The 27,042-nt window shown below is 38.8% G+C and overlaps 1 protein-coding gene across 1 annotated transcript; it reads right to left on the reverse strand.

Annotated features, from left to right (window-relative positions):
- Window positions 1-1,169: 1,169 nt before the first annotated feature.
- On the reverse strand, window positions 1,170-27,042 carry LOC127454052 (uncharacterized). The gene is made up of 9 exons (XM_051720992.1): window positions 26,915-27,042; window positions 23,150-23,467; window positions 19,753-20,091; window positions 19,134-19,250; window positions 11,559-11,867; window positions 10,310-10,627; window positions 9,784-10,092; window positions 6,689-7,003; window positions 1,170-4,795 (listed from the first exon to the last, which is right to left on the reverse strand). Exons 1-9 carry the CDS (start codon window positions 26,958-26,960, stop codon window positions 4,644-4,646), a joined length of 2,223 nt encoding a protein of 740 aa, XP_051576952.1. The 5' UTR covers window positions 26,961-27,042; the 3' UTR covers window positions 1,170-4,643.

Genomic DNA, 27,042 nt, shown 5'->3' on the forward strand with positions numbered 1-27,042 from the left:
TCAAACATTCATATTTGTGTTGCATCCGGAATATGTCCCATTTTATTGAATTCACCCGCACTTGGCATCAACTTGAGAAATACATTTAGTTTTTATTGAGCTTTCCATAAACTGATTGAGCTAGACTAATAAATCGCTTGTTAATAAAACAAAGAGCATATGAATCAACACAGACACAAGATACTCAAATTGACTTTTTATTATTATTATTGTCATCGTATTCATTCACATACTGTGTATATTTGGTTAGACTGTTGAAGAACTCCAAAACAAACACTGCCTCCTTTCACATTAGTGAATTCTTAAATAACTGTCCACTAGAGGACAGAAAAGTTCAGACAGTAAGACCATACAGGACAGCTACACATCTGTAATCACAATGCAGATCACATTCACATCTGATCAGGAAACAGATGAGCAGATTTACTTTACAAAAACACAAAAAGTAATAATAATAATAAAGTAAAATAATAATAATAATGAATGAATGAATGTTACATTTATATAGCGCTTTTCTGACACTACACTCAAAGCACTTTACATAGTGAACACGGGACTCTCCTCAACCACCACCAGTGTGCAGCATCCACCTGGATGTTGTGACGGCAGCCATAGTGCGCCAGTATGCTCACCACACACCAGCTATTGGTGGAGAGGAGAGAGTAGAGTGATATAGCCAATTCATGGATGGGGATTATTAGGAGGCCATGATTGAGAAAGGCCAGTGAGGGGAATCTGGCCAGGACACCGGGGTTACACCCCTACTCTTTTCGAGAAGTGTCCTGGGATTTTTATTGACCACAGAGAGTCAGGATCTCAGTTTAACGTCTCAACCGAAGGACGGTGCCTTTTTACAGTATAGTGTCCCCATCACTATATTGGGTCATTAGGACCCACACAGACCACAGGGTGAGCACCTCTTGCTGGCATCACTAACACCTCTTATAAAAAATAAAAACAAAACTACAAGAAAATAAACCTGTGGTTAAATAATTTCTAAAATAAAAGAATAATTCAATGTTGTCGCACAACACTCAATATGGCACTGTGACTGAACCAGCTACATGTTTCTTGAATACAGTCTGATAAATCTACTTAGAGTATTAAAGTGTTTTCTGTGATTTTAGCTTTTGGAGAATGTTCTGGCCTCAAAACTAAACATGAACAAATCAAATCAAATCACTTTATTGTCACTCAATCATATACACAAGTGCAACAGTGGGTGAAATTCTTGGGTGCAGTTCTGAGTAACATAGCAGTCATGACAGTGATGAGACATATACCAATTTACAATAAACATCAGATTTACACATCACAATTTACATATCTAATATACACATAATTACACACAACACAAGATACAAATAATAACATACACTGTACAGTATACAATACACGCAATATATAATATACATTATACAATAAAGTAGTAATAGTATATATAAAATATACAAAATATACAGTAGGTTGTATCTAACATTAACCTGTTATGATCTATGCAGTGAGTAAGATTACTGTTCAGCAGGGTTATTGCAGAGTTTTTAAAACCAAATCAAGTAGTTTTTAAGATCTTTTTAAGACCCGAACAAATAAAAGTATGCATGAAATTGCAGTTCCGGCATGGCATGGCAAGTCAAGTAAATTTTTTATAGCACATTTCATACTCAGTGGTAATTCAAAGAAATGATAAAGAAAAGAAAATATACATAAAAGTCTAAGTAACAATAAAAAAGAGAAACATAAAAATTTTACCCTGAGTTCGGGGCACCCCTTATCTGAGTGGAAACTAACAGGTGCCCCGTGATATTAAAGCGGCCACTCCTGTGACCTTACCTGTGAAGATATACAACGAAAGCATATTTCACTGTTTATCAAAAACCAAATAAGATTTTCACTCTTCAGTTTCACAACTCAAGAGCAAGCTGATTTCTTATTTTTACTAAATTGATTTACATAGGAGGCAGAAATATGTTTTGTTATAGACGATGTCATTCAAATGTTGATGATGTAACAGTTAGAGGTGCACTGATACTACTCTGTAGTACTCACATCGGGTCGCTATGGTGGGGTGGTGTCTCGGATGTCAATAAGACATTCAGCAGATGTCTTTGAGACATTTATTATTCAGAATGTTTGTAAATATGATCTTTTTAAGATGTTTAGCAGATGTAAGATGCTTTCCAGATGAAAAGATCTAAAACAGACATCTCAGAGACATACGTGTGCTATCGACGATCTATACAAGAGAGAATCAACCCAGATACCCAGCACACGTACATCTCTGAGATGTCCTTTTTAGATCTGGAAAGTATCTTACATCAGCTAAACATCTTAAAAAGATCAGATTTACAAACATTCTAAATCATAAACATCTCAAAGACATCTGCTGAACGTCTTATTGACATCCAAGACAACACTTTTGACATACGTCATATAGATGTCTTCCAGATCTAAACACACACATCAAATAGACGTCTGGGTGATGTATGTGTGCTATCAGAGCAGCGTTAGCAGCTTTTTGACAGTTGAAAACACTATTGCTTCACTCTTTCTGCTGTATGGGCATACGCCATACCATGCATGAGAGAAAGAGCTCTGTGACTGCGAGAACAGACACTTTTAAATACAGAAATAATGCAAAGCCAACTAACGACGGATACAAAATAACCACAATGGAAATTTTCCTGTTCATATCCAACCGAGAGACAAATAATGCGTGTATTCGCAGTGCAACCTCTGACAGGAACGTGTATTCTGTACCACGCAGTGATGCTTTGCATAACCGTAACATAAACAATAGCCAAAAATGTTTAACAGCTGACCAGAGGTGTATAGTAACAAAATAAAAATACTTACTGTACTTAAGTACGTTTTTTGAATATTTCTACTTTAATCAAGTATGAATATTTTTGCTGACTTTCACTTTTACTTCACAGCATTTTACATAATAAATAAATACTTTTACTCCGATACTCTTTTACATTACTTTTGCAACTGAAAACCACAAATAACAGCTGCAAATGTAAACTGCACACAGATTGGTGATGGTGTGCTCCGATTGGCGAAATAATTGATTGAGTTGAAACTTTTGATCAGTTCGATCCTTTTGAAATCGTCAAACTGGATCAAAAAGTGGACTGAACTAATCATTTAGTGAATTGTTTGTGTAATATTTTGATCAATTGGATTCTTTTGAATCATTTAGAGAAATGATTTGTGAATGAATCATTTGAATCGAACCTTTTGATCGATGTGATTCTTTCGAATTGGTTTAAATCAGTTCAGAAAGTGGACTTAATTCAATTAGTGAATCGATTCACGAAATAATAATCAAATCTTTTGATCAATTTGATCCTTTGAATCGGCCAAACTGGTTCAAAAATTGGACTTAATTCATCTGGAACGTCCTAAAAAAAATACAAAAATCACAGACAGTAAAAAAGAGAATAACGTCTGATGCTACAGCTACACAAACCCAAAGACACAAAAGTTCAGTAAACATGATGAAAAACACAGAAACATTGCAAAATTAGCACAACATTCATCAATAAGAAAGTCGCTAAATTCATTTGGCGAATCGATTAGAGAAAGAATGATTTGAGTCGGATCGGATTCTTTTTAATCGGTCAAATCATTTCAGAAAGCAGAATGAACGATTCATTTAGCGAAGCGATTTGAATCTTTTGATCAATTTGATTCTTTAGAATTAGTCAAAGCTATATACTTATACTTTTGATATTTAAATACATTTGATAACGCTTACTTTAATACTTTTACTTAAGTATTTTTCTCATGAGCTACTTTAAGTAAAATATCTTTGTGTAAAATGACTCAAGTAAAAGTTAAAGGTGCACTCAGTAATTTTTTCCCCATTAAAAAAGTTTAACTCCTAAATACATGAATTGTAATTGTGCAATATATGTCAGAAATCATGAGCACTCACATTAAAATGAAGACTCCAGTCATATCAGTAACCTTATTAAAGCTGTTTTATTCTACATGGAGAGGGTCCACAAATGGGGGCGGCCATATTGGAATCACATGACCAGCCGAATACTACTTGCTTAATCTCAGTAACCGTCCTGGGCTGCGTTTCCCGATAACGATTGATCTTTGGTGGTTAAGAGTTTTCTACAAGCAATTTTGTGAACGTTCGTTATATTTTACATGCATTTTCCAAAACTGCACTTAACATGAATGTGCAAGGACACGCTTTAAGTGGTACTTAAGAGACGCTGTCCATAAACGTGAAGTGCTGAAATGTGACCGTATAGTGCTGCTCGTCATTGCAACTTCATTATATTTGTGTGTAACTTTAAAAACATTTGTAATTTACCTCGCTGGAAATATTTAAAAATATTTTCTTAAATGTACAACTTAATTCACTACATAATTGCATTTTGTTTGGCAATCGCTGTGTGCAGAACGATACATTTCTTTTACACAATCACTGCTTCATTTTAATAGCACTCGTTAACCTACGACCATTTTCAAGTACTACTTAAATTACGATGCTTTTGGAAAATGGGCCGCACAAGCGAGCTACTTGTCTGAAAGCACCATAAAACGAGATACTTTGTACTAGTAAGGTCTTCAAAAATGGGTGCATCTGTAGTGATTCACACTAGTGAGCGTGGTCTATCTCAAACAGAAGTCCCCAGCTGCTCATTCTCTCCATCAGCTACCCCATCATTCAACAAAGGATCCGACTCATTTACTCTGTCATGACCAGCTATATTTAGTGGAAGCATGTTGATCATTGTTGATTCATTCACACTGCCTGATCTGGAACGTCCTACAAAAATTAAAAAATTAATAAAAATCACAGACAGTAAAAAAGACAACATAATATCTGATGCTACAGCTACACAAACCTAAAGACACAAAAGTTCAGTAAACATGACGGAAAACACAGAAACATTGCAAAATTAGCACAACATTCTTCAGTAAAAAAGTTGTTTCAAATGTTTAGCACATGTGACAATGAAAGAAAAATCAAATATCTGAAACCATTGTGTAATTTGATATATATGCATTTTGTGTGTGTGTGTGTGTGTGTGTGTTTTTTGGATCACTTAATCATAATTAATATTTTTTTCTAAATATTTGTCGTTTTTATAAGAAATTTGCTGCCTCAAAAGGAGGTTCGCCCACAAATGTTCTCACATGACAACTTGTGTTGTTTTTAGCGATAAACAATGCAAGTTCCCGCGTGAACAAACGTCTCTCATGAACTTATACATATGCAACAAACATCAAGACTTGCCTACAGAAGACTTGACCCACAAGGACTACATTTATGACACATTTGGGTCCCTTTTCAGCTTTAAAGTGAGTCACTATCCACTGCTATTGTGTTGGAAAGACAGACATTTTTATTCAGCGGAAGAAAGAAAGTCATATAGTTTTTTATGAGGGTCAGTAAAAAGGGTGAACTATTGTAGTTAAAGGGTGAACTATCCCCTTTAACTTAAACAATATTTATATTAATCAAACTAAAGCATTATGTGGATGTTCAGATTTGAGGAAAAATGGCCTGAAAAGTTAACGTCATTTTAAATCATCTTTCACCTCTCTGTATTTCAGTATCATCAATGTTTAGAGTGACAGAATCTCCCCATCACTGACATTGAGATGCAGTGAGTGACAATATACTATGACTACTGGGCAAACGTAGTCCCGTGCAAGAACGTAACTCACTGATTAACTACTACGATGCATCGTTGGAGAAATTAACTAGCAAGTCTGGACTGTTTTCCCAAACCATAGTAATTATGTTGCATATCCGCCATTTGTACCACGTGCTCGGTGAGTGTATATACAGTATGGCATGAAAGATACACAGTAGAAGCCTTGGAAGTCAAATAACGTCCACATTAAAATTAACAAAAAAATATGCTTCTACCCATAGGTGGAGAGAGCTTGTAGTTCCAACCACAACTTTGCTATGCTGTTTGCAAATGTTTATTGGAACTATGGTTTCAGGAAACACAATATTGCTTAACTATGTTGGAAACGATAAAAACTTCTAACTATAGTTGGCTAAAGGCTATACTGCATTTTTGTCTGTATTCTGCCCATTAACACCCTTAATACACCCATCTTTGCAGTAACAGTGTCTTCATAAAGTGTAATAATCGGCTCATATTATGGCTGCAAACAGAGTGGGCCATGAATGCAGTATGTAGTATCTACGGCATATATATTTCTTTAAATCATCATCGAGTGGTTAAAACAGCTACTTTTACTGATCACATGTGAATTCTCCCCAAAGAGTGATGCATGAAGTCATTAACTAACTGATGCATGAACATCATGTTTACATGAATGTTCTTACACCGATTATACTTAATAATCTGACAAATTGTGGTCATGTTAACACAATATACGGCGTTTCTTTATCTGCTAAACGCCTCTGGTGTCTGAATGTTCGCAGACAGTTTGTCGTTGCTCAGCTGTTTAAAACTTCTTTTGAGCTCTGAGTTTCGCCGTGAGTCTACCGGGGCCTTGGCAATGCTTTTGGGAAACGCACCCCAGTGTTCCATCGCCCGTCATTCCAAGAATGTATCTTAACTTAAAATCAGCTTAATTTAATGCAAAGTTGAGGTAACTGCAGGGCATAAAACTGTGACGGAGTGCTTATTTTTATATGCAATCGCTACATTGAAAACTAAATTGAGCAACTCACCACATACAATAATGTTGAATCTCTTATGTATATTTGCTCTTCTGGTGTTGATCTTTAGGTCATATTCTCCAGAGTCTGTGATTCTGGTGTTTGTGATGGTGAGAGATCCAGTCTGTTTGTTCACCTTCAGTCTGCCTCTGAATCTCCCATCAAGAGCATCCTCATGTAATGAGATCTTTTTGTTCTCTTTGTTTTTGTTAGCTATGACAATGTCTTCAAATATCCACACTAATTCAGCATCTTCTTGTATTTCAGTATCAGTGTTTAGATTGACAAAATATCCCTCCATCTCTTGCTTTGTGATCACTTGTTCACCTGGAGAACACACAGTCACAGTTACTAAGACATAAAGTTATAAAACACTGTCAGTAACATCGGTAAACATTCAACGGAGATCACTGATCCACGTTACTTAGTTTACATTTAAACCACATTTTAAGTTGATTTTCTTGATAAAATCAAACAAGCACTAAACCTTAAATATGTTCCCTCTCTGAGTTTAAGTTTGATGCTTCAGAGTCAGACATAAAATCATCAATCCAAATAGGAAGAATGAATATACTGAAAATAAAATAATCAATACAACTATGAGCAACTGTAATAAATTATCAGGTGTAGTATTTGCTGAAATTATCTAAACTCAGCAAAAAAAGAAACGTCCCTTTTTCAGGACACTGTATTTTAAAGATAATTTTGTAAAAATCCAAATAACTTCACAGATCTTTATTGTAAAGGGTTTAAACAATGTTTTCCATGCTTGTTCAATGAACCATTAACAATTAATGAACATGCACCTGTGGAACGGTCGTTAAGACACTAACAGCTTACAGATGGTAGGCAATTAAGGTCACAGTTATAAAAACTTACTCCATTATTCTACTGACTCTGAAAAACACCAAAAGAAAGATGCCCAGGGTCCCTGCTCATCTGCATGAACGTGCCTTAGGCATGCTGCATGGAGGCATGAGGACTGCAGATGTGGCCAGGGCAATCAATTGCAATGTCCATACTGTGAGACGCCTAAACAGCGCTACAGGGAAGACATCCTCCTCCCTCATGTGTTACCCTTCCTGCAGGCTCATCCTGACATGACCCTCCAGCATGACAATGCCACCAACCATACTGCTCGTCCTGAGCGTGATTTCCTGCAAGACAGGAATGTCAGTGTTCTGCCATGGCCAGCGAAGAGCCTAGATCTCAATCCCATTGAGCACGTCTGGGACCTATTGGATCGGAGGGTGAGGGCTAGGGCCATTCCACAAAAATTTTTCTGGGAACTTGCAAGTGCCTTGGTGGAAGAGTGGGGTAACATCTCACAGCAAGAACTGGCAAATCTGGTACAGTCCATGAGGAGGAGATGCACTGCAGTACTTAATGCAGCTGGTGGTCACACCAGATACTGACTGTTACTTTTGATTTTGACTCTGAATCCAGAGTATTCATGGAACAGATAGCGAGATATACCCGGATGACCTACTTTTTCCGGTGAGAATTTAAATTGCGCAAAAACTGGACACTTCACGATCCCATAATGCCTCAGGTGCTGAGTCGTCACGTTCAAAACACTGGATTTAAAGGAACGGCAATGAACCGTGTGTCGGACGGCTCTTCTCAACTGTGAGTGCTGCGCTGGTCCTGAAGTATTTTCCGGTCGACTGTTAGTGCCCCCCGCTGTTGTTTTGAAAAAGATTGACAAAAAAATGAAACCCAAACAACCCAAATGTCACCTCCCAACCGACAATTGAAATGGTCTATATAGTAACAAATTGTTACTTGAGCAGATTATTTTTGGAATTGTTATTACAACATATATTGGGGTCACAAGTAAATACCCAATTCCCCGGATTGAAGTATGTCTGAAAAGTATTCATCCTACTTGCATGCATATCTATACAAATGTATTGTTTTAACTGTCGAGAAGTGCACCTTTTATCAAATACAGCACATACTGTGGTATATCTCGGGTTTTACACATAACGTACAGTCAACACATTGCATCTAAATCAAACTGCCCAGCAGCATCATAAACCATAAATATTAAACAGTCATGACACACACACATAGTGGAATCTATGGTGAGAGCACTGCACATGCATCCTGCACTGATGTGATCAGGAATTGTTCAACTTTAGTCGCTCTTTTCTTTTTTGGGATGCTTCAACAAAGGCCAGAGCAGAAACGCTGGTCTTCACAGCCGTGACATCTCACATCTTCCATGTTTGTGTACACACCAGATGAGATGTGGTTCTCTCAACCAGCTGCAGCAGTGGAATGGAGCCGAATGAGATGAGTTTGAATTAGTCAAACTTGTTCCGCACTTAAAAAGCAGCGCACATCGCCAAAAATGCACTAAAAGGGTCAATGATGTCCATCTAGTGCATGTTTACATTAATTCACAAATTAAAATAGCACAGCTGGGCGCAAGAACGCATCCAAGACACGTTTACATTTTAAAGAGCCAGACCAGCGCTGCAGAATGAAACAGAATGGGTGTCTCATTTTAAGAGTAATAACTCGACACAGCGTCTTTTAAAAGCAGCACAAAATGGTGGTAACGGTCAAAGACATTTGTCTAGTGCATGTTTTCATAGGAAAAATAATTGAAAGTCCAGATGGGCAAAAGTAGTATGTTTTCTTACTAGGGCATAGGGTGTGATGATATAAAAGTAGGTGTTGATGTCTTGCTGTGGTGGCGGTCAAGCATTAAGGAGTACCCTGTGTGATGTCAGAAATTTACAGAAGTAGAGAGCGAGGCGTTTTTGCAGCTTGGTTTCAGTAAATGCTTTTTATGCATCGAGGAGGATGTTTTTAATTCTGAAACTTACAGTATGTTTTTAAAGTGCAATCAGCACTTATATGTTAAAAGGTCAAGGAAAATTTGATTCCTCATGACATGACCCCTATAATATTTGTCGGTTGCTCAACCTCCTGAACAACCCACCAGACATGGCCTAGAGCAGAATGTGTCACTCCAGTGGACAGACCAAATTTAGACATGTGAATAAAGATTTTTGCAATTGCATATGAGAAAAACAACATTTAAACCTCTGATCAAAATATTGTAATTATTACAATAAAACAGTTAATTTACTCACCAATGACAGTAACAATTATTCTCTTATATGTGATCTCTTCATTGATGCTGCTTATCTTCAATTTATAAAGTCCATTGTTTTTGGTTCTTGTGTCTGTGATGATGAGAGATCCAGCAGTCTGATCCAGCTGCAGTCTGCCTAAGTATCTCATATCAACTGATGATATCTCTCCTTCTCTGATTTGAGCTATGGGAGTGTCTTCAAAATACACGTTCACATCATCACTCTGTATGCGAGTATCATCTGTGATTAGTGTGACAGGTTCTCCATTCATCACTAAAACTGTCATCGCATCTGTATCAACACCAGCTAGAAGAGAGAAATACAGGAGAGATGTTTGACATTAGCACAGGTGAATGTGTTCACAGCACTGAATACTGAACATGAGGAATATTTAAGTGCAAACAGAGCATCAGATATGTCGCCAACATTATAAATCCATGAGGCAACTTCAGGGCATTAAACTGTCGACAGAGAGGTCATCTAAATGTGATAATTACCACATAGAAAAACCTGAGCTACTCACCATGGACGGTAACATCAAATCTCTGGTGTACAGTTGCTCTTCTGCTGGTGATCTTTAGATCATACTCTCCAGAGTCTGTGATTCTGCTGTCAGTTATGATGAAAGATCCAGTCTGTTCGTTTACCTGCAGTCTGCCTTTAAATCTCCCATTAAGAACATCAACATCTTCTAATGAGATTTTTTTGTCCGTTTTGTTTTTATTAGCTATGGCAGTGTTTTCAAATCTCCACATTATCTCAGCATCTTCCGTTATTTCAGTAAATGTGAATAGAGTGACTGGACATCCCTTCGTCACTTGCTTTCTGATCACTTCTTCATCTGGAGAACAAAAAGTCACAGTTACTCAAACAAAGAGATCACTGGCCCTTGTGTCACTTGCAGTCAAATTTCTACAATATTTAGACTGCTATTCATATCTTGGTGTAAAGCCACATCTAAAATGTATTTCCTGAAAACACTGAACCTTAAAAACTATGTTCACTCTGAGATTCAGTTTGACGCTTCAGACACAAAATGCAAGCAATTGTAATTAAATATCTGGTCTAATAACAGGTTAAACTTTCTCAGTAAATATTTTGAACACTATCATGTTTTATGTCTAATTATGTTTTTTTTTTTACAGTAAATTATATTTTCACTCACAGAAATAAAAAAAAAAGCATATCATGAGGCTCACAGTTGTTTTGTTTTTTTTTCATGTGGAAACAGGCGACATAAATCCCTGGAAAGAGTGTCACACTGTGTCACTGTCGCTGAAAGTTCTTTTTATTTTTTCAGTTTCAGGGGCTGTTTTTTCTTTAAAAAAAATAAAATAATCTGTGCCTGTTTGTCAGTAAAAAGGTATCAGGGAAACATTTAGTCTTTTTTTATTTTATTTTATTTTATTTTATTTTTTTGTGACTCGACTCAAAAATCTGAGGGGCTCTGAGGGAGTGGTTTCAAATACAACCGATTAAAGATTATTTAATTATTGTCATTACTGCTGTACGGTAACACATAATAGCCAAAAATATTTATCATCATGAAGATGCTTCGAGTTCAGAATGGATGTTATCAGTGATCTGCATCGCAGACTGAAAGTGAACTGTACTCAGACCACCTTAAAGGTTTGTTTAGTGCATTCACATAAAGTTCACAATTCTGAAACAAATCAAGTGTGAAACCATTTTTAATTTCATAGCATAAAAATTGTTAACAGAGCTCTGATCTAAATATGATCATCACTAGATGAAACAAGTTGTTTACTCACCACTGACAGTAGCAAATAATCTCATGTATGTGATCTCTCTGCTGCTGCTGATGAGCTTCATTTCATAAATTCCAGTGTCTGTGCTTCTGCTGTCTGTTATAATGAGAAATCCATTCAGATCCAGCTGCAGCCTGTCTCTGAATCTCTCATCAACGCCATCAGATGAGACCTCTCCTCTTCTGATTTTAGCTAAAAGAGCGACTCCAAAATACACATTTACATCATCTCTCTGTATATGAGCATCATCAGCGTTTAGAGTGACAGGTTCTCCCTTCATCACTAAAGCTGTCTTCAGTTCATCTGTATCAACTCCACATAGAATAGAGAAATATAGGAGAAATGTAGACATTAGAACAGGTAAATGTGCACTGAATGCACTAAATCCTGAACATAAGGTATATTTAACATTAATAACATAATGATACGTAGAATTACAACAGTTGAAATCAAACATATTTTAATCAGAGAAACTGCTGTAAATTCAGAATTTTAAACAGACACTCTTATAGAGCTCACAGTATCAGTAGCTGATCAAGTTTTTCCTTCTTCGGGAGCTGAAGAAGAGCGTTTTCTTTTCTCTTTCTCTCCCGCTCGCTCCCCTCATCTCTCTTAGATTCACAGGAGCGGGGAGGACCATCGGATGGCGGAACGGCCAGAAGGGCAGCATTCGGATAGCATCTGGTTAGTACCCCGGCCTGAATCGGGTGGTGGAGTATGACGAGGAGGAGGGCGTGGCCGTGCCGTAAGGATGCACACCCGGCGCCGAGTTGTCTAATCAGCGGGATGGAGATAAGGGAAGAGCCAGGTATGCCAGAGAGCGAGAGAAGAGAGACGCACACGAAGCAGAGAGTGTGTGCGTCAGCGTTTTATGTTGACGTGTTTTCAGTTTGATGTTGTGTTGTAATTAAAGTTTGTTGAATATACTGTAGATTCGGCTCACGCTTCCTCCTTTCCCAGACGAACAGAGATTTTTTTACACACCATAACAACACTAGAAGATGCTCATTATTTGCATTAAGGTAGACAAAAATTAATGAGCTGGTTCTAATAGTGTCTCACACTGAGGAGGGTTGTAGCCAGTCAGCCATGTGCTTGCCATTATTGCCTCTGCAAACCAGAATCAGCAGAGTGGAGAAACTGGATGGGAAGCTCTTAAAGGATTTGTTCACCAAAAATGAAAATTCTCTTATTTTTGGAAGCCTTCTGAAGGAGCAGGATCTCGAAGGAGAAATCAAATGTTTGTTCTCATCTTTACAGTGGCCGACTGACTGTTAAGGCCAAGTGCTCCACTCTGCCTGTACCCTTCCTCAACACACTCACCACCTGAACTCCGGTCTCCAATGCAGGCATCCACAGCATTTCACCTTGGATCCCATGATTCTCATCTGCCTGCACTACTCATCACTTTTACCTCCGTCCCTTCGCCTCCTCTAAATTCAATAAAGAAAATTTTTAGGGTGTAAAGCATACTTGTTTGTCTTATGCCTCATTCAAAACCACACCACATTGGTGGAGAATGCGGGTTTCATTTGAGCTGAGACCAGATGAACTCACAATTGTTCTGTTCTTTTACCCACAGAAAGGAATCTGTCCCCCGAAATGGAGGACAATATATGGAATCTGGAGGAGGTCATCCTCAGACAGCAGCATATATCTGGACAGCTTGCCACCGGCCTGGATCAGACAGATCGTGTGGTATCTCATTTGCGAGCTGAGAGTGCTGGGTGCATAGCATTATCGAACACTCGCATGTCAATGCACCACATACTGACAAAGCTCACAGAGCAAGATGATATAGAGGCCTAGTTGCACACCTTCAAGGTTGTGGCCATCCATGAGGGTTGGGACCCAGAGGTGTGGGTGGTCATTTTTAACTGAGGAATTGCAGTGCACCCAGCGAATAATCAACCTGGGCTGCATTTCCCAAAAGCATCGTAATCTTAAGTAGATTGTAGAAACCAACTCCAAGTTTCTGGCCACCTGGCAAGGTCTATGCAGTCATTGAAAGGGTGAACTACTGTGTTTGGCACTGTTACACCCTTGGAAAGAGTCACTTCTCCTGAATGTCACCAAAGGGCTCCTTCACCCGAATTCTAAAACTGTCACACCTGTTTCTCCTTAGTTTAATCACCTGTGGACTATTTAAGCACTGAACGCTATAGGATCAGTGCAAAGTATTGTTCTGCCCTGGCAAGCATTCTGAGCGTTTATTATATGACTTATATCTTCTGTGTCAACGAGGATCATACCAGTGAGACGATTATTCCTTCCTCAGTCATGGTTGCTTCTGTTCGATGGGAGATCATGGAGGAGATTTCACGAGCCAATACCGCACACCCACCTCCAAACGATAGTCCTCCTCACAGAATTTATGTACCAGTGGTCTTACGACCTTGTGTGATACACTGGGTCCATTCTTCCCTGTTTTCTGGCCATCCTGGCATTCAGGCCACCATCAAACTTCTTCAAAATCAGTTCTGGTGGAACACTCTGGTGTAGGATACAAGTACCTTCGTCCGCAGTTGTGAGGTATGCGCTATCTCAAAATCATCTAAATCAGCACCTGCTGGACTGCTTCAACCTCTACCGATACCTCAATGCCCTTGGTCTCATATAGCTTTAGACTTTTTTACAGACCTAGCCATGTCTCAAGGAAACACCGTTATACTTACAGAGGTTGATCGTTTTTCCATGGCCTGCCACTTGATTCCCCTACCCAAGTTACCCACTGCTCTCGAAACTGCGGAATTATTATTCCAATTTGTATTCAGATTGTATGGACTACCTGAAGACATTGTTTCGGTCCGCGGTTCACAATGCACATCCCACTTATGGAAGGCTTTTTTCAAACAGTTAAATGTCAATGTGAGTCTCACTTCTGGGTATCACCCTCAGTCAAATGGTCAGTCAAAATTATAAAACAGATTACTCCAGTTTCCTTTAGACTTGAGCTCCCGGCTAATTATCGTATTTCTCCTACATTTCATGTGTCCTTGCTTAAACCTGCTGGTGGTCCGAGGGGAAACGACGTGACTCACGACCAGAGACCACTCCCCCTGATGATTGATGGCGAGGAGGCATTTAAAGTTCACAAGCATCTAGACTCGAGATGTCGGGGTTATGTTTTGCAATATCTGGTGGACTGGGAGGGTTATAGTTATGTGTTTTTGTATTTTATGATTTAATCACAGATGTACAGGGTATATATTAAGTGACCCAGCAGTTGCGCTCACAACGAACTGCTCTGCTCCTGAGCTGAAATGGTCTGAGGTCATTTACAGCATTCTCATAGATGATACTATTCTTGCAAGATTTTTCAGAAAACTGAAACAAAGAAACAGTGAGAACCCTTTACATATGTGTGTTCAATGAGACTGCACGCCTCTGAACAAACAGTTCGTCAGACATGCGCATAGACGGCTTTTCTTTCATCTGTTCTTAAAAATATAATAAAGTGTATTTCTTCAAGCACGTGTCTGTGTGTCTAACAGCATTTCATGTGTCATTCCAAATACGAGACGTCTTACAGTTACCCACCATGCACATTATATTCGATATCTGTAATTAAATGTCTTCTGTCAGTGCGCGTACTTTGCTGCCTGTGTAATTTGATACGTTGGTAAAGAACATATGGCTTTCAATGCGTTACTTAGGTTCATTTATCATGGGTCGCAAACTCTTCATTAGGCAACTATTCTTTATTTAAGGCTATTATATTTGTTAGGCTATTGTATTGATATTGGAAGTTCCATTCATAATGTTTCCCCCTTTTACAATCAAAAAGGTTGACTCAAGATGGCGCAGAGTATGGCTGCTGCGTTTCGAGCTCCGACACAACATTTTAGTTTTTTGTTTGTTTTGTTTACAATTCTTATGTTTTTTGTCTTGGATGTTGTCTGCCTTATTGTCTACGACAGACAAACACTTTTGGACATTGGTTCTGCAATTGCACACCATAAACCGGACATCAAATTCCTCAATGCCGACCCACTGTTTACAAACACGGCAGCAGAGCCCTTTGTCAGCAGAGCCCTTTGAAATACAGAAGGAAAAGGGGAAATAGAGCCGGCGTTCTCATCAGAGTAAGACGTCACACAAATCGACCCCCGCTACCCAGTATTCTACTGGCAAATATTCAGTCTCTGGACAACAAGCTCTGTGAGCTGAGAGCATGGATCTCTTTCCAACAAGAGACGAGGGACTGCTGCATTATCTGCCCTACAGAAACTTGGATGTCTGCGGAGATTTCAGACTCAGCCATCGAACCCGCGGGGTTCTCCATGCACCGAGCAGACAGAGCAAAAGACCTCTCAGGTAAAAGCAGAGGTGGTGGTGTATGTTTTATGATCAAGTCTTTCTGCTCTCCTGATCTGGAATTTCTCATACTTCTGTGTCGACCATTCTGGCTACTGAGGGAATTCACAGCGGTCATTATCACTGCTGTGTACATCCCGCCACAAGCCGACACAGACCGGGCACTCAAGGAACTGTATGGGATCATAAGCAAGCAGGAAACCGCGCACCCTAAGGCTGCATTCATTATGACCGGGGACTTTAATAAAGCCAACTTCAAGTCAATAGCACCGAAATACTACCAACACATCAGTTTTAACACACGAGGGGACTGGGTTTGTACCATTGCTACTCTCCCTTCCGGGATGGCTACAAATCCCTCCCCCGCCCACCATTTGGCAAATTGGACCACTCTTCCATTATGTTTCTGCCCGCTTACAGGCAGAAACTGAAACAGGAAGCACCCACCCTCAGAAGGATCCAGTGCTGGTCGGACCAGTCAGACTCTATGTTACAAGACTCTTTTGATCACGCGGACCGGGAGATGTTCCGGTCGCCTCTGATGACGACATCAAGCTTTACGCTGATAGTGTAACGTGTTTCATCAGAATGTGCGTAGAGGATGTTGTTCCAACCAAAACAATACGGATCTACCCCAACCAGAAACCTTGGATTAATAGCGATGTTGCTATGGCGCTTGATGCACGGACCTCCGCTTTTAATTCCAGGAATGTGGAGGAGCATAAACAAGCCAGTTATGCCCTCCGCAAATCTATCAGAGCAGCAAAACGCCAGTACAGGAACAAGATTGAAGGACAGTTTAACACCACTGACTCTAGAAGCATGTGGCAGGGAATTAATATCATCACGGACTTTAAAGGGAATAAAAACTCCACCATGAACACTGCTGCCTCTCTCCTGGATGAGCTAAATAATTTTATGCTCATTTCGAGGGAAATAACACCACCCTCTCAGAGAGAGCTCTCATGGCCGAAGCTACAGAGGTTAGTTCACTCTCCGTCTCTGTAGCAGATGTAACCCGAACCTTCCGCCAGGTGAATATCCGTAAAGCCGCGGGTCCAGACGGCATTCCGGGCTGCGTCATCAGAGCATGTGCGAACCAACTGGCTGGTGTTTTTACGGACATTTTCAAGTGTAGAGCCGAAGAGGGCGGGGCCGGGCTGGAATGAGACACACCCAGTCCCCAATCAGCCTGATGGGGTGCGCGAGGGATAAAGGCGGCCAGGGACGACAGTTCAAGAGAGAGAGAATTGCAGGCAGCTGTACTGTGTGTTTTTAGTTGTGTGTTTTGTTTAAATTGTTTATTAAATTATTATTTATATTATTAAGCCGGTTCTCGCCTCCTCCTTTCCACTGAACCCCCTTACATCAACCTTTCTCTCTCCTTGTCTGTGGTCCCCACATGCTTCAAAAAAGTCCACCATTGTGCCTGTACCAAAGCAATCCAAAATTACTTGCTTAAATGGCTGGTGTCCTGTTGCTCTGACCCCCATCATCAGCAAATGCTTTGAGAGACTAATCGGAGATTACATCTGCTCTGTGCTGCCTCCCTCACTGGACCGCCCACAACCGTAAAGCCCTGCAAAGGGTGGTGCGAACTGCCAGACACATCATCGGAGGTGAGCTTCCCTCCCTCCAGGACATATATACCCGAGCCATGGGCTGCTCTCACTGCTACAATCAGGCAGGCAGTATCGCAGCATCAGGACCAGCACCAGCCGACTTCATGACAGCATCTTCCCCCAAACAATTAGACTTTTGAACTCTTGTTCTCTCATGATCAATATACATCAGCACTGCACTTTATTAATCTTATTATCTCACACTGGCCTGTCATAAATTATATTCTCGCTTAACAACACACTGGCAACTATCAACTGACAGCCTGAATGTCAATACAGTACAATACAACCTACTGTACATTTTATATATACTATATATACTATTTTTTATTGTATAATGTGTATTCTATATTGTGTGTATTGTATACTGTACATTGTATGTTATTATTTTAAATTGTGTTGTGTAAATCTGATGTTTATTGTAAATTGGTATATATCTCATCACTGCATGACTGCTATTTTGCTCAGAACTGCACCCAAGAATTTCACACACTATTGCACTTGTGTATATGGTTGTGTGACAATAAAAGTGATTTGATTTGATTTTACCCAGTATAAAATTTCACACCGGTGTTGTCCCTTGTACAGAGTACAACCGGTAACACCGTACACCGTGGCAACCCTATTGGCTAGATATTATTCAATGCTTTATCCCCCACTTCTCCTCTTTAACCTGTCCCCTCACAGATCCAACCTGGAAAGGACAACTTGAGAGACAGCAGAGACAGCAGGAAAAGCCTTTGCAGCCCTGAAGGATGCCCTAACTTCTGAGCCGGTCTTCCATGACCCTGATTTCTCTCAGCAATTCATACTTTAAACTGATGCATCAGAGTTGGGGCTCTAAGCTGTCCTTTCCCAGAACTTCTAAGGAGAACAACATCTGATTGTTTACATCAGTCTGAAGCGGAACCCTGCAGAGGCTCTCTATGCAGCTGTCAAGAGGGAGGCCCTAGTGATCAAGTGGGCAGTCCTGGAGTTGTGATATTACCTTCTGGGATGGAGTTTCACCCTAATCACTGACTATGTACCTTTTTAATGGATGGTCCAGGTCAAAGATGCATTCTTTGCTCTCCAGAACTTCCAATTCTCCATAAAATATCAAGCCAGGAGAGTCAACAGAAATGTAGACGGTCTCTCCCACATGTTTCACGATAGGCCAGGGTCTGGAGAGAGAAAATCCCTCCCCCTCCCTCCATCCACTCATACCCTGGTCTTTCCACAGTTCCGGACTGTTGATTAATGGGGGGAAATGTGGCGAGCCAGCCATATGCTTGTCATAGTTGCTCTTGGCAACCATAATCAGGCAATTCCAATCCAGTGGAGACACTGGGTTGGCAGCACCTAAAGTCAATTACCCTCATCAAAGGAGAAGGATTTAAGGATTTAAAGATAATTGCAATTAAACAAAATGGCCAATGTTGAGGAACTCTAATTGTACTAATTACATATACAGTAGCTCTATGGACTCCTAAGGCAGAAGAACACAACATGAATAAACACTGCATGGGAGAGTTTTCAAAATTCTCAGTTCTGTACAATCAGACAGAGATTCAGCAATACAGTATATTAATGCCACTTACTGTAGCATGATATAGCATATTAGTTTTCTCTTGTCTTATCAGCTTTAGGTAATTCTTACTTATTTGTGTCTTTAGTTGAGAGATCCTGTGCTGATAATAAATAACAATAGCAATTGCAGCTATAAATAGTACCACAACACATATTCCTGCTACAGCACCTGAAGACAGACCCCCATCTGTAACGGTAAAGAGACACTGTTATTAGTGGAAATAATAGGATCCTTCGATATTTACAGCTGAAAGTGAAAGTGGGTCTAATAGCGAAAACTGACAGATTAATTTTTTTGTTCACTGGCCACAACCTTGATTATCAATGGATTAATGTCTTCATATAGAGAGGCAGAACATACAGTAATATTTAGTCTCTGTATTTATTCTGTTTCTGCTAACTAAAACTTAAACTCTTAAAGTGGTTCACTACCAATTAATGTTGCAAGACTAATCTACTGCCCATCTTTCTCCCAACGGAGTGCTTCATTGAGCATTGCACAGGTCCAATTATTTATTATATAATTTCATATTCTTTGAGTGTTTGTTTTCACTAAATAGCTCACTAATTTAAGATTTTCATGGTTTTATTTAATTGAATCTATTACAAACTCATTTTAAGATGCTAAATTATTCAGACTGCTAATCTAAATTAAATAATTGCTTCACTAAAAGTATTGAGCTACTCACCACTGACAGAAACACTGAATCTCCTGTATTTGGTCCCTATGTTATTGTAGATCTGTAGTTGATAAAGTCCAGTGTCTGTGGTCCTAGTGTCTGTGATGGTGAGAGATCCAGTCTGATCCAGCTGTAGTCTGCCATTGAATCTCCCATCCGTACCATCATATGAGATATTATTGTCCTCTATATCACATTTAGCTATGAGATGGCCTTCAGGTCCAAACCTCCACAGTATCAGCTCATCTCCATGTGTTTTAAAATCTGTGCTTAAAGTGGTAGAATCTCCAACTGTCACTGGCACAGACTTCAGGTCTTCTGTCTGTTCACGAGATACACGTGGAGAATCTACAAGAACAATTACACACACAGGTTAAGTTTACTAAACACTGATAGACTTTGTTCACATTGCAAGGGGAGGATCTTAAATCTGAAATATTAGATCAGGGATGGGCAACCTTGAAGGTGATGAGGGCCAACATTTTTCTCATTTTTACCAGGAGACCACAATACAAATCTGCACTCTCACATAATCTATGCACTACAAATGAAATGCACTTTTAAAAATCTTATTAACTATTTTAAAATTAGGGCTGTTGATTTAACCCATTAATTCAGTATGATTAATTATATAAAAAAGAACATGTTGAAAAAAATAAATGCAATTAATCATGCCCTGGACCATAACAAAGAATATTCCTACCACTGGAGCAATTTAAGATTGAAGTACCACCTGTTTTCAGCTGGGGACGATAAGCGAAACTCTAGCTGTATAGACAAGGTGCAGCTGTACTGAGAAGAAACCACACTCAGGCTTGCTTGACCAGTGTTGCCAGATTAGGTGGGTTCCTGCCCAACTGGGCTACTTTAAATAGATTTGTGCGGGGGAAATGTGCTTGGGCAGATGGTCAAAATTTGGGCTGCTTTGGAATGATTTTGGTGGGTTTTTAAAATGATAAAATTAAGAATTTCCATTGCCCATGCAACTAAAATAAAGAAAATGTCTCCGCACACAATCATTCAATCAAATAGCCAGAACACTGATTGACAGAAAATGTTTAATCCTGTACAGAGGAGCTACGAGTTGTCGCACTCACCAGTAAGGTCTGAATGTGCGCGATCTGCAGGTGTTGCTCGTTGATTTTTGTGAAAGAAATATTAACAATGACAAAGTGGTAAAAATTTAAGAGAACATACAGAAAATGGGTAAATGACCCTGATATCAAGTGGTGGTTAATGCCAGCATGTATCTGTGGAGTTTTCTTGGAGAAATTGCACCTTTGAGATTCTTCTATGACCGGGCCACTGATGCCTTTTGGCTAGAAGTTTAATACTGTTGAGAACACTGTGGGATATATCGTGTAGTTGGCACTCATGGTGATCATAGTAGTATCATAAAGTAACACAACTAAAGTTACTTTAGAATTTTTTTGCACTTTGACTCATGGATGTGCGCACAAGAACACAGAATGATTGAAAATCAGCTGCATTACATCGACGATGACAGCTGTCTAGGAACTTTGACTGTTCTGCATATAAGGCGAATTCACCTTACTTAAATGACTATAAAGATTTACAGTTTTCTTGGAATTTGGAATGAGCCATAACAGCGTAAAAAAGTAGGACATATTATATATATATATATATATATATATATATATATATATATATATATATATATATATACATACACTGGGGGCCAAAGGTTTGGAATAATGTACAGATTTTGCTGTTTTGGAAGGAAATTGGTACTTTAATTCACCAAAGTGGCATTCAACTGATCACAAAGTATAGTCAGGACATTACTGATGCTAAAAAAACAGCACCATCACTATTTGAAAAAAGTAATTTTTGATAAAATCTAGACAGCAGCCATCACTCCAACACCTTATCCTTGAGTAATCATGCTAAATTGATCATTTGGTACTAGAAAATCACTTGCCATTATATCAAACACAGCTGAAAGATATTTGGTTCATTAAATGAAGCTTAACATTGTCTTTGTGTTTGTTTTTGTGTTGCCACAGTATGCAATAGACTGGTGTGTTTTAAGGTCAATATTAGGTCAAAAATGGCAAAAAAGAAACAGCTTTCTCTAGAAGCTCATCAGTCAATCATTGTTTTGAGGAATGAAGGCTATACAATGCTTGAAATTGCCAAAAAACTGAAGATTTCATTCAAATGTGTACACTACAGTCTTCAAAGACAAAGGACAACTGGCTCTAACAAGGACAGAAAGAGATGTGGAAGTCCAGATGTACAACTAAACAAGAGGATAAGTACATCAGAGTATCTAGTTTGAGAAATAGACACCTCACATGTCCTCAGCTGACAGCTTCATTGAATTCTACCCGCTCAACACCAGTTTCATGTACAACAGTAAAGAGAAGACTCAGGGGTGCAGGCCTTATGGGAAGAATTGCAAAGAAAAAGCCACTTTTGAAACAGAAAAACAAAAAGAAAAGGTTAGAGTGGGCAAAGAAACACAGATAATTGGAAAAGAGTGTTATGGATCTTAACCCCATTGAGCTTTTGTGGGATCAGCTAGACAGTCACATCTATGGCAAGTGTTACAGGAAGTGTGGGGTGAAATGTCACCTGAGTATCTGGACAAACTGACAGCTAGAATGCCAAGGATCTGCAAAGCTGTCATTGCTGCACATGGAGGATTTTTTGATGAAAACTCTTTGAAGTAGTTTAAATTTTAAAATTTTTTCAATTTGTAATAGTAATTTTTTTTTACATTATTAATGTCCTGAATATACATTGTGATCAGTTGAATGCCACTTTGGTGAATAAAAGTACCAATTTCTTTCCATAAGATCACAGTCTGTACATTATTTGGCTTCTTGAAATCCCAGGGCAGCATATTTGTTCCCTTTCTGCGCGTGTGTTTGTTTATATGTGTGAATAAAGAAAAATGGGTAAATAGAAAGGTTTTGAAACTTTATCTTTACATCGCTTAATTGTATTGTCAAGGTTGTAAAGGCAATGCTGTAGTATTATGGTTAATGTGCATTTCATTTTCATATACACTATTTGGGAGGCATTTATGCATTTGGGCGGGTGCTTGACACTAGCAACTGACAGCACAACATGAGGACACGTATGTTCAAACTAAACGCCACATTAACACAGAGACCCAAAAAAGCTGTTTACAATGTGACGCAACCAAAGTGAAGTCTATGCTCCAAAAGTATCCTTCTGACACATGTGCGAATTGATGAGTCCTTAAAAAAGCCCTTATAATAAATCTATCTCAGACAGATTGATGAATTCAATAGCTAAATAGATTGCTGTGGACTGTAGGCCAGTGATAGGCATATGTTCAGTAATATGGAAATAAACAATGTTGCCTTCTAAAGCCACTTTTTAAATAATGGATTAAAAGAATATGTATACTCACCATGGACAATAATATTAAATGTCTGGTATGAAGTTGTTTTGCTGCTGATTATCTCTACTTTATATTGACCAGCGTGTTTGATTCTGATGTTCCTGATAGTGAGAGATCCAGTCTGATCCAGTTGCACTCTGTCTCTGAATATCTTATCATCCCCATATGAAACTTTATTGTCATCTCCATCTATTCGAGCTATATAAAAGCGTTGAGGTGCAAACCACTGTATCAGAATATACTGTATTCTAGAATAATCAATGTTTAGAGTGACAGAATCTCCCTCTATTACGGTCTTCATTACACCCGCCTCAACGCCAAACACACCTGAAAAACAAAGAGGAAAATTTAGATTAAATTTTGTCAGTACACAGATTTAACTGAGATCATGTGTCCTGTGTAATAAACCTCACAATACAGTCCTACATTTATTTCTACATTATGTTTGCTGGTATTTTGTACTTGAAGCCATTAGGATCCTCATGACCAATCACAGCGTGCTGGAGGAAAAATCTTGGTGAACGAGGCAATGTCAATTGTGGATTAAATATTGATTTCAATAATAATTTTTTCCTGATTGTCAATGACAAATCACTTGCTTTTCTTGTGTATATAGCGCACTATAGAAGAAATCTCATAGTGTATGTTTCTTCATGACTTAGAATTTGTATAGTAAATATTGTATTCGTATGTAAATCGAGCATACTGAGCCACAAAGCTCCAGAATTGACACGTGAACAAGCACTATGAAAATATTTTTGAAAGCAGCTCAGCTCGCATTGCAGTCTTTGTCTTTCCACCCAAGGCCGCACCTAAATGCACTTGGCCCATTTTTCAACTCAGAATAGAGTAGCAGCAACCAATGCAGCCCAAAAACATGGTCTGGCCCCTGAAATTTTTTAATGAATAGGCCCCCCCTTGTTAGTGATTGCCAGTTGGGGCACAGGGTCCCTGCAACCCCCTTCATCTGAGCAGATGAAGACATTTGTCAACGGCTTACAAGAACTTGTTTTAGATAAAAGAACTAGCCTCCTTTTGGGAACGAGGTGTACACAGGAACAAAAGCCTTTCAGTGATATCACAGAATTTAAATGCATTTGATAATGATGTGTGAATGGTAGCAAAATAGATAGAAGACTGGCAGATGTGGTACATCTACCAGAAAAGGCAATCTGGTAATTTTAGTGCAATTTAACAGGTTTCATGTGTGAAAAGGGCTATTATCTGTGCCGTTATGATGACAAAACGTTCTGTATTTGTATTGAGACAGAACAGATATACATAGGATCAAGCTCTTAGGCTGCAAAGTAGGCAGCCAAGCAAGCAGCTGAATTATCCAATGGGACCAAAATCTTCATTTTAAATCAAGCAGTTTGAAGGTTATTTGCATAGAACCATTTTTATAGCTTTTGAGCTGCCTTTGAGTAAATTCTAGAGACTGTTGTGTGTGAAAATTACAGAAATACACAAGCCAGCCCATCTGGCACCAACAGTCATGCCATGCTCCAAATCACTGAGATCACATTTTTTACCCATTCTGATGGTAGATGTGAACAATAACTGAAGCTCCTGACCCGTATCTGCATGATTTTATGCACTGCACTGCTGCCACACAATTGGCTGATTAGATAATCGCATGGATGATTGTTGGTGCCAGATGGGCTGGTTTGAGTATTTCTGTAACTGCTGATCTCCTGGGATTTTCACGCACAACAGTCTCTAGAATTTACTCCGAATGGTGCCAAAAACGAAAAACATCCAGTGAGCGGCCGTTCTGTGGATGGAAATACCTTGTTGATGAGAGAGGTCAACAGAGAATGGCTAGACTGGTTCAAACTGACAAAGTCTACAGTAACTCAGATAACCACTCTGTACAATTGTGAAGAGAAGAATATAATCTCAGAATGCGAGTTGGTGCTGTTTTGGCGGCACAAGGGGGGGGGGACCTACACTATAATAGACAGGTAGTTTTAATGTTGTAGCTGATCGGTGTAAGATTGCATGGGGGTCTGAATCGAGATCGCAATCTTTTAACGATTAATCATGCAGCTCATCTCAAGTTATCAAAAGTTTAGCCTGAAGTATTCAAAAGTCATAAACAAAAATAGTAATGTTCCAGATTTCTGCACCACTAGGTAGCACTGTGTCCTAACTGCTCAGGTACCCTCAGGGCATGAAGGTGATGACATCTACCCATTTTCCTTTTAATATGCCAAAGCTTTGCCATGATATAGCCACAGATCCTTTTAGGAGTCTATTCGTTGGTGCGTTATTCGAGAACCGATTGGTCTAAGCTTTTGATAACTTTTGTCATTAGTGTACCAAGATGATACAGGACATCTGTATCATGGGAATCATGGGAAACAATTATATTGTTTCTAGGCTTTATGGTTCAAAAGTTATTAGCTGACACGTGTATGAAAAGTTGAACTGTTGGTGGTACAAGCGGGTTTGAGTTAGAGTCCCCAAATTTGGATCACTTACATTTCATAGTGTCCTCTATCAGTGTGGAATTTCACAACTTTCCTATGGTTCTATGGGCTGACAGTAACAGGACAAAAGTCAGATACAAACACTCTCACATATACAGGTTCTTTACTGGACCATTAATTTTGCTTGGGCATCAGGTAACCAAGAAAATGCTTTACCACCTCATACTAGGTTCAGTAAAATATAACAATTTTATTTTTATACAAAAATCTTACATTTAAAACACTGAAGGGAGCAGCAGGTCAATAACCATCATAACAAATCATGCATGGGATATTGAAAGCTTTTTTAAATTGTTAGATGTTCAACAATAAATATGCAAGCTGTAAACTGTTAAAACTGTAAGCACATCAACACACAGATTAATATTCAGCCAAGGTTTCAAGGCCCTTTTGTCCCACATTCATTAAATTAATAACTCATATGAACCCCCAATACACAGCAAGTCAATACATATCCAACATACGAAGATTTATAAATGCCCTACAATAAATACACACCAAAAACAAAATATCAAAAGTACATACCATTGATACCAATCAAGCCAAATACAAAACTGCCGTCAATTAGCTACAGTAACAGGCATGTAAATGAGGAAAATAACTGCCCTCATACCTCCACTCGCTCACTCACTCACTCACACACAGATTACAAGTGCCGGGGATCACTAGTCATTAACACTCACAATTAGACCTTGCCTCCCAGCAAAAAGGAACCCAAACAAATCAAACACTTAATTCATAGACTTAAATACGGACTGATGGTCCACCCCAACCCCCCCCCCCCCCACCCAACACACACAGGAAACATACTGGCTGAAATCACTAAACAAATACATTTAAATTGAGCTAAAATACTTTCCTTTAGGTTCATGCACATAACATTACTCTAATAGTGGTTAGAATATGTACAAAACCTAATACAAAATAATTTTATAAAAAGTGACGATCAAGTATGATCAATGATGAATCAGGAGTGAATAAAAACAGACTGATCACACAACACACACATTTAGACAACTGAATAAACATAAAAGATGAGTTAAAAAAAAACATTTAAGAATTAATTGCTAATTACCTAATTAATACAAGCATTAAAACACAATGTAGCAATTCGAAGAACCAAGTTGTGGGCTCATTTTACAAATAAATAAATAAATAAAATAATTTTCAGAGAGACCATAATTGTTATTGAATATGACATGTGATTAAATGTTCATTTTCTGCTAAGTTTGTGGAAAGTGAAACCGAAAGTGTTAAAGAATCAAACAAATCAAACACTTACCATCCAAAAATACTGAGAAAAAACAGGTTAAAATAAGGCTGTACATTGTGCTGTAGAGCTGAATAAAATGAGATCATCAGTGGAGATTGTTCATATTAATCTGCTCTGTTCAGTCCATTAAGTGTTTG

The sequence above is a fragment of the Myxocyprinus asiaticus genome, chromosome 2 (genome assembly GCF_019703515.2).
Source record: "Myxocyprinus asiaticus isolate MX2 ecotype Aquarium Trade chromosome 2, UBuf_Myxa_2, whole genome shotgun sequence".
NCBI lineage: Eukaryota > Metazoa > Chordata > Actinopteri > Cypriniformes > Catostomidae > Myxocyprinus > Myxocyprinus asiaticus.

Excerpts from the sequence above, each read along its gene's own strand:
- LOC127454052 (XM_051720992.1), bottom strand. The coding sequence starts at position 26,960 with ATGTACAGCCTTATTTTAACCTGTTTTTTCTCAGTATTTTTGGATG. Across the intron at positions 20,092-23,149 it reads ATTTAATATTATTGTCCATG|ATTCTCCACGTGTATCTCGT; the intron begins GTGAGTATACAT and ends TTGTTCTTGTAG. Across the intron at positions 7,004-9,783 it reads AATAATTGTTACTGTCATTG|GTGAACAAGTGATCACAAAG; the intron begins GTGAGTAAATTA and ends TGTGTTCTCCAG.